The sequence below is a fragment of the Vipera berus genome (genome assembly GCF_964194415.1).
Source record: "Vipera berus genome assembly, chromosome: 11".
NCBI classification, from domain to species: domain Eukaryota; kingdom Metazoa; phylum Chordata; class Lepidosauria; order Squamata; family Viperidae; genus Vipera; species Vipera berus.
Genome location: NC_138214.1, coordinates 7,588,236 through 7,606,940, shown reverse-complemented (window position 1 = coordinate 7,606,940; position 18,705 = coordinate 7,588,236). Strand labels below are relative to the sequence as shown.

The following is an 18,705-nucleotide window of genomic DNA, read 5'->3' as shown; positions in this document are numbered from 1 at the left end:
AACTGGAGCCCAAATTAGAATTATTCTAAAACACTACCGTGTGCTTGCCTCAAGGGTTACAAGACAAATCAATCTCTTCTTTCCTTCCAAAGTAATTGGACTTTTAAATCACCGAGGAAAATTGGCCTTTTTGACAATACAAGCTGAGCCAAACATGGGCTTTTCTCTGTTGGGATGCAGTGAGAAATAGCGTGGAGTTGGAATTCAATCATGTCATCGGTATTATTTCTATTTTAACAGTACCAAAAAGCATTTCTTTTTATAGTCTCGTTATGATATAACATTTTCTCTGTAGGAGCAGGGTTGATGGCCGAGCAATGTTTCTGTAGCTGTATCTGAAGTCAGGGTAAAAGCATTCTCCTATATTTACGTTGAGCAGTATGAGAGATACAATTATTGATGGTGTCTTTAAAGTATCTTTACTGGCACATGCTTTAAATTCACTTTTTTTTTTACTAGATGAAAACAGCTTGGGACAAAGTTAAGTCAACCGGCTCCTCTTTCCATATTTAGCTATCTAAACTCTAACATCATTTTTCCGAGGTCATTCAAGGGTCCCCTCCCTACCAAATGAGGTTTGGTGGGCAGGCATCAGAGAAAAGGCTCTATTGGAACTTTTCTAGTATCAGGCAAGATGGTATAATTCTATGCATTTTCAAATATTTAATAACAACAACAATAATAATAACAATAACAACAACAACAATAATCCCGTGGCTGGGATGATTATGGATGAAACATGTAACAGTGATACCCACTGTCATCGGGGCACTGGGAACTATGTCCAGAAACTTTGCAAAATACATCAAGAAATTGCAGCTTCCTGCAATAACTCCAGCAAAGCTACACAAAAACTGCACTACTCGGAACATCTTACATTTTAAGGAGATACCTGGTTGATACCTAGGATGCTGGCAGCAACCCGTGTCAACCATTAGTGCCAGTCAATTCATGTTTTATGAATAAAAGTTAATAATAATAATAATAATAATAATAATAATAATAATAATAATAATAATAATAATAATAATAATAATAATAATAGAGTTGAAAGAGACCTTGGAGGTCATCTAGTCCAACCCCCTGCTCAGGCAGGAAACCCTATACCATTTCAGACAAATGGCTGTCCAGTCTCTTCTTAAAAACTTCCAGTGTTGGAGCATTCACCGCTTCTGGAGGCAGGTTGTTCCACCGGTTAATTGTTCTCACTGTCAGGAAATTCCTCCTTAGTTCTAGGTTGCTTCTCTCCTTGATTGGTTTCCAAACTAGGCATGTGCATATTCCACATCTATCGTTTTGTGCAATCCATCTGTGACCCAGGGACGAACTTCAGAAATTCAATTTGAATTCTAAATTCAAACAGCTGCATAGTCCATGGTGTTATTAACATCTCTTGCTTTCCATTGTAGATGCAAGTTAAAAGGCGAGCCATGTTATTATGGTAAGAGGTACAAAGTTTTACTAATGTTGGAGTACCGATGAACAAAGATCATGTACACACCATGCCAGGAAAAGCTGGTGGGGAAAACACACCCACCTCACGGGAGGCATAGGAGGGCAGACCGAAATCCTTTTGGAGCCCTCTCTTAAAATTGTTTTTTTGAAACGTGAATGTGAATTTGCTCTGTGGGGTTGTGTATACAGGTGCAGAGCAATTATTAGATGTGATATCTGAATGAATTTAGGTTCCCTTTAGAGTTTTGGTGCTTCAGTGACCCCATTATTTTTCTCCCAAGCCTGATCAGGTTAATTATTTCGACTAGCAAAACATTGAAAACATGAATGGCTGATTTGTTTAAAACCAGTGGGACAACTGAAAATACTACACGGGAAAGGAAAAATAAAATAAAATAAAAAAATCACCCAACACAAGCGAGTGGAGAAAGAAAAATCATTTCTATAATGTATCGGAGCTTGGAGATGGAACAAGCTTTGAGACCACTTTGTATTATTGTAGTTTCTATATCATGGGGCATTGAAATTCCTTTTCTGTTTAAACTGAAATATGCTCTCTATTAAGTCTTAATTAGACTGTCAGAAAGTGGCAGTCTGGTAAGATTTACACAGAGTGAGGGGGTAGCTGATGTGATGAATTAACTAAAGCAGAATATGTGAATTTGAGGGAGAAAAGAACCCTTACCCATAATAAGATATTTTCCTGGGAGCTGTTGCTTCATTGAGAAGCTGTGTTTTGAAGGGGTATCTGAACGAAAGGGCTGGGTTAGGAATGTGGTCGTGGAATGGAATGAGATGCTATCTGCTCATATCACGGTTCTTGCCTATTCGATTCAAGGCCATCTTGGCCTTGTTCTCCATTATCTGAAGTGCCCTCTGAGCTTGGCTGTTTTCTTGCAGACATTTCGGTACCCAAACTAGGTGACATTGTCAGTGCTAGTACTAGACTAACATTGATGATGTTACATTACTTTGGGTAATGAAACATCTGCAAGAAAACAGCCAAGCTGAGAGGGCACCAAGGACCTGTCATTTCAACCCAGAGCTACAAATATTCTCCTTTATTGGTCTCTATTATCTATCCAACTGCAATGACTGCTGATAGCTTTCCCAAGAAATCCTGTTCCATTCTGTCTGGAGAGATGTAGAGAATCGGGGAAATGACCTTGAGTGAAATAGCTAAGAGCTGTTCCATAAGCAAAGAGCAATGACATATTTGTTAGTCCGTGGAAATAAGACAGCATTCAGAAGACCCTCAAGAAAGCTCTGTGATTTTCTGTGATGTAAGAAGGAGGAGAGGCAAAGTACAATCAAGCCTGCTAAACTGACATCTGCATGTCAGTCCTTCTGGGTACACCAGATCAGGAACCAGGTTGCACAGAAAGACTAAAGTCATACTTTATTGAGATGGGCTATAATTAAAAATGGCTCTTGGCTACTTCCCTTGGTTTTCAGTAGGGAACAGGGCCATGCTAAGATCCCAACTGTATTGGTCTCTTTGTTCTCTCAGTTGTCTATTAGCAACTGCTAGCCATCAGCCCTGTAAAACAAGAGAGGACGATTTTATTCCTTGAACTGTGTCCACCAAGAATTTTTAATCTCTCTCCTTCCATAAAGGGTTAAAACTAGCAGGCCTGTTGAGTAGGGAAGGGGCGTGAAATCACATATATCATGTCTCCAGAATTATAGGCAGCATTGTCTAAATATTAGCAGAACAGCAACAGAAGAGGACTATCTCCTTCATGTGGTTTTGTGAGCAAGCTGCATGGATCGAGTTGGCTGCCATATGACACAGAAGACTTAAGTGGTGGACTTGTAGAAATATAAAAGCTTTTTGGATCAAAATTTGGTGGAACATTCAAAAGATTTTTAAGAGAAAGATAAAGTTTTCTCCGCAATTGTTTTTATTGGGTATTGTGGTAGATTGTGATGTTAAAGAAACTAACTTGATGTTGAACATGATAACAGCAGCACGGTTACTGGTGGGACAATATTGGAAGAAGGATAGTTTGCCCACTATAGAAGAATGGGTGTTTAAAGTTTCGAATCTTGCAGAAATGTCTAAGATTTCTGCTTATTTGAAAGATCATTCACAGGAAAGATATATTTCAGTTTGGAGGAGATGGATAAATTATATTCAGAACAAATACGGGTCTAAAAAGTTCCATTTAGCTTATGAGTAGATTTTAGTGGGATATTGTTATTGGTACGTTATTTGTAGTTATGTTAAAGGGGAGTTAAAGCACATTATGAATTTGGTTAATTGTATATTATGCATAATTTTTATTTAGAATATGATTATTGTAACTATAATCCTGTATTTAGCTCTGGGAAGTGGGGGGGGGAGTGGGCAGGTTTGGGGTGGGAGGGATTTGGGGATATATTGTAAAATTTTGTTTTTGTAAAACTCTTTAATAAAAAAAAGACTTAAGTGGTTAGATCTTGGTCTTGGTTGAGTATGGAGTTCTGGAATTTTGAGAAATGGCTTCTGTGGTTACTAATTTTTTCAATCCCTGTATCTTTTTAATAATAATAATAAACCTTTATTGTCAAAGTACAACATGTGTACATTGAGATTAGCTGAGCCTCCCCCCGTGCTCTCTCCCCCCAACACACAGTGACAACAAACCCTCCATCCCACCACACTGTGTGAACCAACTACACCACACACCGGCCTCCCAAGTCAATTCTGCATATGATTATGTCCCATTTAAAAGCCTAACAGCCCACGGATAAAAGCTATTTTTATATCGGAGTACATGATGTGTTACAAATCTTGTGAAAGCAGATCCAGGAACCGCAAAAGAACTGGCCCAGAGTTTGGTGCAGAGGTCAAGAAACAGGAATTCATTCAGATGTACTGGGCTTTAAGCTTTATATCAAATATACGCTCCATATCACCCTCGGAGACTCCCTTCTCCTTGCTATTAATTTCCCCCGTTTGGTTGGTGATTGAAGAGTAGATGGATATGCTTTAAAATAAATTTGATTCTCGCATATTACAACGAGGATAAGAGTGCGTCAGGACTATAAACCACAACACCAGTTTAAATAAAATAAATGCTATATTTTAAGGCAATTAAAATGTGATGACTATAACAGATGTTATCCTGCTCCCACGAAAAAGGAAAGAAAAGGAGAGGGAGAGGGAGGGGAAGGAGGAGGAGGAGGAGGAGGAAAGAGGAGAAGGAAAAGAAGAAAGAAGAGAAGGAGAAGGAGGAAGAGAGGGGAAAAGAGGAGAAGGAGGAAGAGAAGGAGGGGCAAAGTGGAGGAGAAAGAGAAGGGATTTGTCTTTTTTCTAATATCTTGTTGCTTCTTGGCCTTAGGGTGAAGATCAAGCTTGTACTACAATAACTTCCATTTGGCAGATTTCTCTCTTTATGCTTGGATGGTCCATTTGTTGGCTGGTTCTTTCGTGCTTGGAAGGAGATGCTGCTTCCAATGTACTTTTGTCACCATTTCATTCATTGATTACTCAAGAGACGAAGGGTTGCAAGAGGACCTTCGCGCCATCTCTCCACTCCCAACCACAAGCAAAAGATTTTCCTCATTTGCCAGGATCCAAATTCCTGGCATTTCCCACAGTTATTATTTTCAGTTTATGTGCGTTTCCGCGCGTATAGAGAGAGATTGGCTGAACAGCTAACTACATAAACACAACATAGTTTCTGCATTACCCATTAAAATAATGAAACCTTGATTCTGTTTTAAAACAAGGAGCATGAAAATAAAATCAATAAGGGCTTTGGATTGTTAAGAAAACAAGCTGCATTCGTGCTAATCATGTTTCTTTTAAAAAAACAACACAAAAAACAGGATGCATTTCTCCTTAAAGTAATAAGCTCTGACAGCAAAATTCTTTACTCTTTCTCCTTGCGATGATATGCTCTGCTTGGCCAGCAATAAATATGTTTGTGCCGCTTTACAACCCAATCTCATTCCCTCTCGCTCTGTCCCCCTCCTTTTAAAAAATAAATAAATAAGGAAGTCACAAGAAGACCGGCACCAGCATGTGCTTAAAGGCAATTTCTGACATCAGCTTTCACTTCACACTTCAGCTGAAAGCAACGGATTTGACAAAACACAAGAAACCAAGCGAGGAGGCCCTTCACCTCCTATCTACCAGTGTCCTGACAGGAGTCAATAGTGATTCCATCACAAGGCTTGCAACGATGATAATAATAATGGGGAAAAAATGCTGCTGGACAGGAATTTTCCAAGGGAACGCTATCCAGCTTCAGATATGCCTTGCAACGTTTGATTAAAGATGGGCATATCGTAAATGGTATATATAATAAATGTATATAGTAATAAATTATAGGGTATGCCATGGACAGTCAGAACCACCCAACAGAGAGGGCCTGAATTGTATAAAACTAGAGACAAGCCTACGTCTAATTGACTTTGGCCATGCCGTGCGTGTAAATTCATTGGAGGAGTCAATGATGCCAGGGACGGACAGTGGATCGAGAAGAAATGGGTAAGCAAAGAACTTGCTGGTTTGATACCATCAAAACTGGTACAAAGATGTACATCCAACAGCTGAAAGAGGCTGTGCTTAGCAGCAGAGCATGGAGAGCACTATAAAGTCGCTAAGAATCGGACATGACAATGGGAAAAAATGAATGAATGAACGAATGAATGAATGAATGAATATAATAAAGGCATCTGTCTCAATTGGACACCAATTGCTTTCAACAGCTGGCAGCTTAAATTCCACATGTTGGTTGTTCCACGGAGCCAGATATTGTGTTTCATGAAGGCAACAATTATTTCATGCCGAGTGCTTTTGATCTGTTCATCTGAACCCATCCACCACTTCACAGCAGCTAGCTGTAGCCAGCCATTGCTGGTCGTCCTTGTCAAAAACAAGCGACTATCTTCCACATCACTGCAATACATCTTGTCTTGTGTTTTGAATTGAAACATTTTTGGTGCTCTCCCTTCCAACAGTGGCAACTTTGCAACAGGCCACAACTCTCAAGAAAAATGGATTTATTTATTTATATTTTTTTTTAAAAAAGTACAACGAAGGCAGCCTATCTATAATTATTACTTAAAGAATAAAGTAACATTTTTTATTCATGTGTGGGCTAACATTTGCAATTCAGCAGTTTGCAATATTTAAATGGTACTGAATATGCAAGAAGACATAGAATGACTGCTGATGCAAGGAATAATAATTAGTATCTGCCCAATGAGGGTATTACAGGTTGCTTACATACGATTCCTTCACTATGCCCATCTACTGGAAAAAACAAAAACAAATAATAGAGCATGTGTCTTCAGCTATGAATTAGTTGTGAGCAAACACTCTTCCAGATTAAAACAAGAAAACAAACAGCTGAATGGAGAATACTGTGGGGCACAAAACACACAGTTCAATTCATTCATGCATTAATGCATTAACAGAGGGATAGAATCAAGATCACGTGAAGTACTAATACCACTTTACAATGCCTTGGTAAGGCCACACTTGGAATACTGCATCCAGTTTTGGTCACCACGATGTAAAAAAGATTTTGAGACTCTAGAAAGGGTACAGAGAAGAGCAACAAAGATGATTGGGGGACTGGAGGCTAAAACATATAAGGAACGGTTGCTGGAATTGGGTATGTGTAGTTTAAGAAAGAGAAGGGTGAGGGGTGACATGATAGCAGTCTTCCAATATCTCAGGGGCTGCCACAAAGAAGAGGGAGTTAAACTATTCTCCAAAGCACCTGAAAGCAGGACAAGAAGCAATGGATGGAGACTAGTCAAGGAGAGAAGCAACCTAGAACTAAGGAGAAACTTCCTGACAGTTAGAACGATTAACCAGTGGAACAACCTGCCTCCAGAAGTTTTTAAGAAGAGACTGTACAGCCATTTACCTGAAATGGTATAGGGTTTCCTGCCTGAGCAGGGGGTTGGACTAGATGACCTCCAAGGTCCCTTCCAACTTCTTCTTCTTCTTCTTCTTCTTCTTCTTCTTCTTCTTCTTCTTCTTCTTCTTCTTCTTCTTCTTCTTCTTCTTCTTCTTCTTCTTCTTCTTCTTCTATAATTAATATTATTATTATGATGCTTGGAATGAAGAGAGGTCCTTCTGTGTTAGTAGCTATGTATCTGTGAAAAACTCAACATTTACTACTCATTTGCCTAATTTATTAGGCTTATACCCTGCCTTTCTTCCAAGAGTTTTCCTTTCTTCTCCGATTTTCCCAAAGTCATTTTTTAAAGGAACGAGTGACCAGACCAAAGTCACTCTGTGAAATTCTCTTGTCAAGGGTGTACTTGAATTTTCATAGTTCTGGTCCAACATCTTAAATCTAACGCCACGCTGATTTTGGGGATGACTGTTTGGGGACTCTCTCCAAAGGAGTCTTTCCATAGGACCTCCTGGGATGTATGCTTGATTACAAAGAGGCAGATAAGATCAAAATGAGCTAAACAGATATAAACTCTCATAGGTGTCTGGGATGCTGAGAGCTTTCGGGGGGGGGTAGTTGGATAAAATGAGAGAGACAGAGAGAGAGTTTGGTCTAGTGGTTAAGACACCAATCTAGAAACCAGGAGACTATAAGCTCTAATCCCACTTGCTGGCTGGGTGACTTTGGGACAATCACCAGGAAACAGGGGATTCTAGTCCTGCCTTAGGCATGAAAACTGTTCGGTATACAATGGACAGCCAGGACAACCAACTTTGGACCAATCACCAGGAGTCAGTAAATGCTAGTCCTGCCTTAGGCGTGAAAGCTGGCTGGGTGACTAAGGGCCAGCCACTCTCTCTCACCCGAGCCCATGTCAGTCAATTCCTATTGCAATCAAATGGAAGAACACTTGGTTAATCTGGGGGGAAAAGCAGACCCTTCACTTGAGAGAACAACATGAGGAAGAAGAAAAAAACGGATAAAGTGAAATGAATACGCTTTAATAGCTTTAGACCACCTCTGCTCTTATGGAGATTTCCTTGGTAATGGGGAAGTGGTGAGTTTATTTAGACAACTAGTATATATAACCAGCAGTGCTCAGATCTATGCCCATAACTATCTGAAAGCTGAACTGATTGGTCCCAGAGATCTTTCTGTATTCAGCAGGAAATTTGGAATCGTCTTTGTAGATCTGAACGCTGTTATTCTCCCAGGAAGACACAATTGCCCTTAGTGTTTGACTCCAGTTTAGTTTTCACTAAAGTATGTTCTCAGAAAGATGAGCTCGGGGTGAGATTCCCTATCTTTGACTCGTCGATCAGCTGATTAGAATAAGAAAGCAGCAACATGAAAATATGTGTAACATTACGCACATACACATCACCCAGATCAGTGATTGCTAGACTTAAAAATACTCCTCGTTTTCCTGCCAATGCATGCAAAAATAGATTAGTTCCAAATGACTTGCTGTAAGCTTCTGGATGCATTATACACATTTCAGTAGCTTTTTCACAGCAGCGCAAAAACTCCTTATAAGAAGCACTTGAATGGATCTTGTTTCCATTAGATACTGAAATGGATTTTTGATGAGGTCAGCAATATGTTTCTCTAGAGAGAAGTTCCCTGAAAACTCCAGGACGCCTCCAGAAGCTCCGAAGACAAAACCTTTGGTTCCGGTGACCATCCCAGATTGGATCCTGCAACATTATCCTGGGACAGGTATATTCACGACTTCATTCAGGACGTCTATTTGTCTACAGTAGAATGGTGTGGGAATCTCCCACTTGAGTAGGGGGTTGAACTGGAAAACCACCGAGGTTGTTTCCAACCCTACTATTCTAAAAAGGTAAAGGTAAAGGTTCCCCCGCACATGCGTGCTAGTCGTTTCCGACTCTAGGGGCCGGTGCTCATCTCCGTTTCAAAGCCGAAGAGCCAGCGCTTGTCCCAGGACGTCTCCGTGGTCATGTGGCCGGCATGACTAGACCTCAAAGGCGCACGGAATGCTGTTACCTTCCCACCGGAGTGGTCCCTATTTTTCTACTTGCATTTTTTACATGCTTTCGAACTGCTAGGTTGGCAGAAGCTGGGACAAGTAACAGGCGCTCACTCTGCTACGCGGCACTCGGGATTCGACCCGCCAAACTGCCGACCTTCTGATCGACAAGCTCAGCGTCCTAACCCACTGAGCCACCACGTCTCTATTCTATTCTATTCTATTCTATTCTATTCTATTCTATTCTATTCTATTCTATTCTATTCTATTCTATTCTATTCTATTCTATTCTATTCTATTCTATTCTATTCTATTCTATCTTCTGTCTAAAGAAATTGCCTTTCTTATGATCCTTGTTGTTCAAGCGACAACAATTTGAAAGCCAGGAAAACTCACATATTCCTCCTTCAGTATCTGGCTACAGGGATAATTGGCACTAGGTCACAATGTCCTCTGCCAGCACCATTGTACCCAGGAGCATTCCAGCAGCATCACAAAGCTGTTAAGTGCTCCTCCAAGTGCGGAGGCAAGAGATAGAGAGACAGGAAAGCGAATGGCAGCTTCAAATCCCCCGCTGCCACAATGTCCTGTTGTGTTTTTTAACACCAACAAGTCTTACAACATGCATTGCTTTTAATGGAACGGACTTGGAATGTGACAGGGCCAAGGTTAACTTCGCTTCTGCCAGTGCTAGTTAGTGTCACAACTGTTGGTAGCTGGAGAGCGAAGCCTGCATTCTGACATCTTTAAGGAATCTTTGCAAGTTTCCATGCCCTAGCCCTGAGCTTTGGTTTCGATTAATTTTCAACAGATATTTAGTTCAATGGAAGATCAGAATGTTAAGCAGAATTGGTAAACTCCTATTAAAAACTCACTGAATTCAGAGAATATGAATTCTTTTTGCTCTCAGTGAAAGAAGCCTTAAGCACCTTCGGAATACATTCAAAGTAAATTCTTCAAGAGAGTAAGACTGGAATCTTGGCTGCTAAGAATTACATTATGCTTGTTTATAATGTTCATTATGCTTCTTATACGCATAAGAAGATGCTAGTTGTGTTGACAGTTTTCTAAACTTTGAAAAGAAAGGCTAGTAGATTTTTGAAATACCTTAAGAGCATGTCAAATGTTTTGCCCTTGCTTTCTCCTTCCTAGGGGAGGGAGGGAGGGAGGGAGGGAGGGAGGGAGAGAGAGAGAGAGAGAGAGAGAGAGAGAGAGAGAGAGAACTGAATGAATTGAATTGTGCTGAACCTTTTGGTGCAAATCATTTGTCATACTTTACAGCTGTTTCAATTGGTCCTAACTTCAGGAGATCAATGGGATTGTCCATCTAGACATTTTCTGTATGAATTTTACTAGTGGTGGCATGAAACACACTTTCTGTTAAGTCCATTTTGAAATGAAAGACATGGATCCAGAAACCTATTCCGTTTTTTGCATCTAGCAAATTCTCAGCAAGAATTAATTGCTCTGAGTGTTAATTTGAGCTTGGAAACAGCTGAACAGAATACTGTGTTGTTAAACAGAGAACTAAATGGATTGAATACATGCAACAAGAATCTTTCAAGTGACTGTATCTCCTATGCTAGCCTGGATTTAAGCAACGCCGAAGAGAAGAGGGTATATAAGTGAAAAAGGAAACTACAGGAACATTGACTTTAACTTAGACATCTTTTTAAAAAAGGATATGCAAAAGAGGTAAATTAATTGAGAGTTCCTTTGGCCTTAAGTGTTGATAGGAACAGTCAGCTTCAACACAACATTGAATCTAAATTCAATACAAATCATAACCTTTCCAATTATCACTGATCAGCTAGTTAGATTTAAATAACCGTAAATTTACATCTCTGAAGAACTAACATATGTCTTTTGGTAGGCTGCTATTATTATTATTTTTTAGAGAGGAGTTTAAAGCACAAACATTTAATGGAGAAGAAAAACCATCAACGCTGATCTTTTGAAGATCTGTTTTAGGATGTTCTAAATCAACCTAGAACTAAGGAGAAATTCCCTAATAGTGAGAGCAATCAACCAATGGAATAGCTTGCTTTCAAGAGTTAAGGGTGCTCAATCATTGGAGGCTTTCCAAAAGAAAGCCATTGTCTGAAATGATATAGGGTCTTCTGCTTGAGCAGGGGGTTGGACTAGAAGACCTCCAAGGTCCCTTCCAACTCTATTATTTTAGGTTCTGTGTTCTAGGATCCCTACCAGGATAGCAACTGGACAAGTGCTTTAAGGAATAGCATTGAATCGTATCAGAATGTAGAGCCAAATAAAGGGTTACCAAGCAAAAGGTAATTACCCAGAGGTTGTTCATACAAAAAACATGCTTTAAGGTATGTTTAACACATTGTCTGTGAAAGTCTGTTCTATAAAGACTCTTTTGCTAAGATGTTAATGCAAACATATTCTTAATCAGTTCAAAATGGTATGCTTGATTAGTTGGTTAGTCTTTAGAATTGTGGTGTTAAATGTGTGTTAGCAACAATTTTAATCTAGATTGACAAGGCATTCTAACTTTAATGGACTCCCTTTAAATAAAGCAAACATAAGGTAATCAGGCAACAATTTGTCCACAATATTTGCAATGCTAAGTTTGGAGATGAATTCAGTAGCACATTAAATTTCAGACCAGAGAATGACAATAAGAAGTATTGCCAGAAGACAGAGTTGGGATTAGCTTTCCACGGAAGTATAAAAACCTCACTTACAGTTTGTTAGCATTAATTAACTATACAACCCAGCCCAAACCTTCATTAAGCAAGCAAAAGTGACAGTCAGAATAATTGCAAGGTCTTTGCATTTCAGCCCATGTACTGCGAAATAGATATTGTGAACTAATTTGAAATTTTGGTGGCACAATAAATCAAAACCTTCGCTCCTTCCGGCGCGATCTTAAAACATTCTTTTTTGAACAAGCCGGCCTGGTCTGACGGGATGGGGTTGGTTTTTAAAACTAGTTTTAACTTTAATATGTATTGATTTTATGGGCATGATGTTTAATGGCTTTTTAATTTTTGTATTCGATTTTTATTGTGTATTGCCCTGTTCACCGCCCTGAGTCCTTCGGGAGAAGGGCGGTATAGAAATCAAATTATTAAATTAAATTAAATTAAATTAAATGTGGTATGAACCAAATGAAGTGTAACTTGATGGGGGAGAAAATGTACTGTCCATGGTGGGAAATCTCACTCCATTTAGTGGGCAGTCAACTGAAAGCATTAATTGGTATAAAGGTTATGTCAGCCTTCCCATGTGCACTCTTGTAAACATTTGCTCTCCAGATACCATCCCTACATTCAGGAATTTACTTGGCTGGCTGAAGGTTCATAAATATGAAGCTTAGTTTCTTCAACACAGCCAACAGGGAAGCTATGTAAACATTAAGTTTCTATCTGTGTGTAGGACACATAAGTCAAAACCTGTATATAATTCTTGAGATAAGGTTTAAGATACAGGTCTTTCAGAGTCAAAGGAAATTCTGTATTTCACTTTCTGGTCTTGGTTGAAATAACAGTTCCTTCTAGCATGAGAACTGCTGGTTCTTGTTTCATCAGGTGTTAGATTAAAACCTAAATTAGATTTATACCAATTCGCCTTTGAGATCCATCTGAATCAATTTTGCAAAATGGAAGTTACTGGACTCGTAGCACAAATATAACAAAATAATTTGATTGCACATGGTTGATATTTCACAACAGAAATCACTTGTTTTTCAATGCTTTGAACCCCTGAAAAATAAACTGTATTGGTCAAAAAGCAATGGCAAACATGAGTCGGGAGGAATGGTTCTTTGGAAGCCATAACAACTTATTTAACAAAAAGCTCATTTCTGGCCTGATAAACTCAATTTCTAAGTGAGAGACTCAATGTAGGAGAAGAGCAGGCAGAGCTGAAGGGCGGAGTTAAGTATATCATCAACTTAGAATCATTATGTTGCCACAAATGTCTAAAAGTCCAACCCCTTTTGAATTCTGTTGACGTTGCCAGTTTAGTATTGAACCTTGGTTGACTAGATTCTTGTGTAGAGTACTGAGTGATAAATCTTTTTTTGAAATGCAATTTAAGACAGGATCCTGATCCTTTGCACTTGACACCCAGTATAGTTAAGAGAACTTTTCTTCACACAAAACAATTAAATTTAGATCAAGGGGACTGTGAAAAGGATAAACTACTCAGGCTAAAAGCATCTCTTCCTGGCACCCTGAGGGCAACTGCACTGGAAGTACTTTTTCTGAACTTTAGCAGAAAAGCTGATAAGATAAAAGCCAGAATATGCCACTACTCAAAACATCCCCCTCCGTGTATCTAAATATGCAGCTTAGATTCGTGGACTTCTATCAGAGGAATACTATCCCTGGTTTATTAGTATTTTATATAATGGAAGAGTTTACATTATGAAAAGGGGGAATCAAATAAAAATAGGAAACTGGAGAGCGACTTTCACTCATTAGACCCAACCCCTTATCAACTCCTTCCAGCAGAAAATGGTAGCATTGTTAAAATATGTACATGCATAACTCAAAGTAAACATTATTTAACTTCTTCTAATTATACAAGGGCTGTCGCCTCGCTTCATTCTGTGATATGGAGACAAGCCAGGACAGGTTCTGGATTCTGAAACCAATTTCTGCATCCCTTCTGTACATCTGATTTACTCTCCAAAGAGACCACGATTATATAGGGTATATAGCAAAAGAGCTTTTTTCTTTTTCTTTTTGCTGAGCTTTGTTTATAATCCAATTTGCTTTATTATTAGATACCCTCATGTGACAAGAAGGAAGAAGAAAGAGCTATATCTAGCTTGGCCAGTTACAACGAGATTAGAGAAATGCGAAGAGGAAATAAAACATATTTCTTGCTCATTTGTTGTTTTAATTGATTTTCCTTCAGAGAACATGAAAACTGAAACGTGACCAAAAAAAAAAAAATCTAATAAAAGTAGTTATTGAAAAAGCTATAAAACAACAAGCAATATCTTTGAAGCAAACCTTTTTGGACGAGTGAATAGCATTCCCCAGGAAAAAAAAAACAGCAGATAATAAAGGGGCAGGACAAAAGCTGTCTGCCAATCTATCTAATACAATCTCTCTCTCTTTCTATACAAATACACACCTGCACGCATGCACGAATGCACACACACGTAGAGAGAATACTCATGTAAATCAATAACTCACTGCTTAATTAAATTTACTCTGATTTGGTGAATTTGCACCATTTGTAATTGTTCTGAACCAGCCAACTACCGGCCTTGTAATAAGGCAAACCCCTGTTCAAGCAGTAGAGACTGGAGAGCGTCTGAGGTTGCAAAGCGTCTGCCAAGTTTAATTCACAAGCAAAACAACAGAACAAGAAACACAGGAACTTGAATCCTCAAGCGGAAGGGTTGCTTTCAGCAACCAGCCCCTCCCCAAACACTCCTTTTATTTAGAGTTCAGGGCGTGGTCTCCCTGTGCCTCCTCCCGAGGAGTCCCACAGCCTTTCTTTGTTTGTTCCTGCTCGACTGCCTCCTGCGTCGGGCGTCCTTGAACAGGGCCAGCTGTGGGTCATCATCCTCCGCACTATCCGGCTCACGCAGCTGAGAAGAGGGCCCCGGCTGAGGGCTCTGCGAAGCCTCCAAGCCATCATCAGCCGGTTCGTCTTCCACACCCTCCTCCTCCCCCTCATCTGAGTCATCCGATACATCTGAACCGGCTGCCGGACCCACCGGCTGGCCCTGAGTCATAACAGTAATATCTCTGTGTGCACGTATAACACAAGCTTGAAGGGCTTGAAATAATACTCGAAGACAGAAAATGGAAATGGTTCCAATTAGGAAAAAAAAAATGAAAATAAAGAAAATATGGATTGGATATATTTCTCAAGCTTGGTTATACACAAACTGTAATTTGACATTAAAATGCAGTTGAGACGTTTGAACGTGGCCATTCCCTGCTTTTAAATTCACTTGGAAGTCCAGCTGATTAATTTCTCTTGATACAAGATCAAGATTTAATGAACAGTTGACAGACGTTGGGGATTATAAAATAAATGTAAATGATGGTTCAGAAAAAAAATAAGGTACTATATAAGAAATGATCATATATTTAAAAAAGAGAGAGAGAAATGAGCGCTGAATTTTAGTTTAGGCAGCTTCTCTTGGGACATTTTTAGAAGTCTGAAAATGTTGATGAAATGAAAAGGAAAAAAAAACTGGACATGTTTCAGTCCGTACAGTACATATGTACAGTAAAAGAAATCTATGAATTCATGAAAGATTTTAAGTTATTTGTTGAAATACTACCACCCTTTGGCAAAGAAAGAAATAAAAAACTCAGAAACGTTAAAAGCTAACAGTAAGCAACTGACTGATGGCCAGTTTGCCAAATTCCCCATCTATGTTGTGTCAACTAGGATAATACTCGCAATGTATCCACTGCAAAGCTAAAAATGATAATGAAGGATAGCGGTAAAGGAAAAATCATAGTCATAACAATTTTTTTCACTTCATACAAGCTTTTAATGTGTTTAATCCTAATCTGTTCTCAGTAAAAAGAAAGAACATAGGCAATGCCATCGGCAGTGAGCCACAAGAACATAACCAATGAAATGCTATGATTACTTACTTAAATATGATGATGATGATGATGATAACAATAACAACAATAATAATAATAATACCACCAATAGTAATAGGTACCTTGAGTGCAATTCCAAAACAACTGGAGCACCACTTGAACATCATTGGCATTGACAAATTAGCCATTAGTCAATTGCAAAGGGTGGTCTTACTGGGAACAGCTTCCATCCTGCGACGATATCTGTAATACCATCAAACTTCCACATCTGCCTATCCCAGGTCCTTGGGAAGGACTCGATAGGTAGACAAAAATGCCAAATCCAATCTGAACATTTGGCTGACTGTGCGATGATTAACAATAACAACAATAGAATTGGAAGGGACCTTGGAGGTCTTCTAGTCCAACCCCCTGCTCAGGCAGGAAACCCTCCATGAGAATGCTATCATATTCAAAAGGTTTTTTTACTGTGTCAAGACAGATTTTGTGTCTGTTCTACTCATAGAAATCAAACCTTGATTATTGGATATAGATGGGAAGAGACTAAGTCTACATAGGACAGGAAAATTTATGAATATATGTGGTCAGTTATATATGATTTTACATCTTCAGCAAGAATAGCAAGATGTCATAAAATTCAGCTGTTGACTTGGAGGCCATCCTGTACAGGTGTTGTCCAAATTTTATTCTACACATAATGTGTGGCTTCTAATAAGTAAAATGCATGGTGAAGCAATTTTATATTCATGTTTAGCTTACTTTCTCTTTAGGGAAACATATCTTTCCCCTTCTATCTTATTTTTACAATAACGTGAATAAAATCTACTTATACGTTATTCATGCCTATCTAGAAAGGCAGATCAGTTAAGACTGATTAAATAATTATTTCTGCACTTTCTCAATTTAAATATTATTTAATTTTAACATAAAAATAAATATTTTCAGCATTGAGGCATATATACCCCCGCACATGCATGGTAGTCGTTTCCAACTCTAGGGGCCGGTGCTCATCTCCGTTTCAAAGCCGAAGATCCAGCGCTTGTCTGAGGACGTCTCCGTGGTCATGTGTCCGGCATGACTAGATGCCAAAGGCGCATGAAACGCTGTTACCTTCCCACCGTAGTGGTCCCTATTTTTCTACTTGCATTTTTACTTGCTTTCAAACTGCTAGGTTGGCAGAAGCTGGGATGAGTAACAGGCGCTCCACTCTGTTACGCAGCACTCGGGATTTGACCCGCCAAACTGCCGACCTTCTGATCGACAAGCTCAGCGTCCTAACCCACTGAGCCACCTATATATATATATAAATGTCAAAGCATTTGTTTAACTGGACAGCAATGTTTATGCTTAGGAATAACCTGGAATATGTACAATAATTGGATGTGTGAACTGAAACCAATTTTGGATTTCAATTATCCTACCAAATTTCCAGTAGCAAAAGAGAAATGAGTTTAAACTTCAAAAAAAAAATTACAATACAACCAATTTATACAAATTCAGTTTAAATATTTAGAAATAATTATTATTGGAATTATTTTCAAGCATTGTCCTGCCCTGTTTTTTTAAAAAAACTTACCTACTAATTTCAATTAAAAGAATAATTTAAAAGATAATTGTTATAAGAGAGATATCAGAATATATTTATTAACAGCAATATTTTAATCATGAGGAAGTACATTCTGAATGGTGATAAAAGTGACACATCCCTTAACCATCTGTAAAGTTAACTGATTATATAGGATATTCATTAACAAACATCACAATCAGTGTTAAGTAAATAAGCAGACAATTAAGGAATCCTCAACACATAAAGAATAATGTTTTATGTAATGGATAATGTAGCCCACAAGACTAATTTTATATGATAATATACTTTTATTTTACTCACGACTACCATATTCAGGCTAGAAAACTAGTCTGCTTATGAATTTTTTTTAAAAAAAGTTCTAATATAGATTTTTGGTTTGTACTATGTGTATGCCATTTCACTGTGAAACATAGTTTATTTTTTTCTCTCTGTAAAGATCTGTAAGGGAACCACTTCTCTTATCCATGTTTGTTATTTCATAATGTAAGATTACTGATTTTCTCACCTAATTTACAGGAGTGTGACAAAAGGGGACTTGCTTCTTTTCTGGAACAACCTAATTATGAAAAAAGCCATTCTCATCTGGCAGAACTTTAATCACCAATGGTGGGATTGGTGCATGGTGTTGATTCTGCCAACCCAGGAGGAGAAAAGGGTGCTGTTCCAGCAACCTTTTTCAGCAATAAATTTCAAGTATGAAATAAGAGGTATCCAGGGTTCAGAGAAAAAATACTGTAAGCATTAAGAACCATGGCAGCTTACAGAAATAGAAGTCACTGTAGCACACGAAGGAAGATAACATTTATTCTAGCTTACAAATCTTTCTGATATGACTCAGAGCAAAACAGAAGTCTCAACCAGTTAATTAAAAACAATATTCCTACTTCAGAAGCTTAGCATTAACCAACATAACAGCCACTGATATGAAGCAAGGTGTAAAGTCTAAAAGTCTTATTATCAGCTGATATATTAAATCTTGTTAGCTCGTTTTTGGACAGGAAGACCAGTATATGAGGATCTAAGATCAGCCCTGGAGGTCAAATTAAAGACCATCAACTCAGAAATAGGATTCTGAAGAAGCATGTAGTTATAGACTTTATACCAAATTATTATAGTTATAGACATTATACCAACTTATTTATCAACTTGTATAGACATCTATTTATCTAACTGAGTTGGAATGTCCTCAGGTTTCCAAGAGGGAGGGCC

The 18,705-nt window shown here is 38.6% G+C and overlaps 1 protein-coding gene across 4 annotated transcripts in view; it reads right to left on the bottom strand.

The window, feature by feature from the left end:
• DIAPH2 (diaphanous related formin 2) overlaps nucleotides 1-18,705 on the bottom strand; it is a 261,529-nt gene that overhangs the window by 16,364 nt on the left and 226,460 nt on the right. Inside the window, exon 28 of one of the 4 annotated variants that reach the window (XM_081336769.1) lies at nucleotides 10,462-10,502. The exons of the other annotated variants lie outside the window; for them this stretch is intronic. Coding sequence (XP_081192895.1) covers nucleotides 10,474-10,502 — 29 coding nt within the window. The 3' untranslated portion in view covers nucleotides 10,462-10,473. Of the gene's footprint in view, nucleotides 1-10,461; nucleotides 10,503-18,705 lie in introns of those variants that run through there. 4 annotated transcript variants of the gene reach the window in all.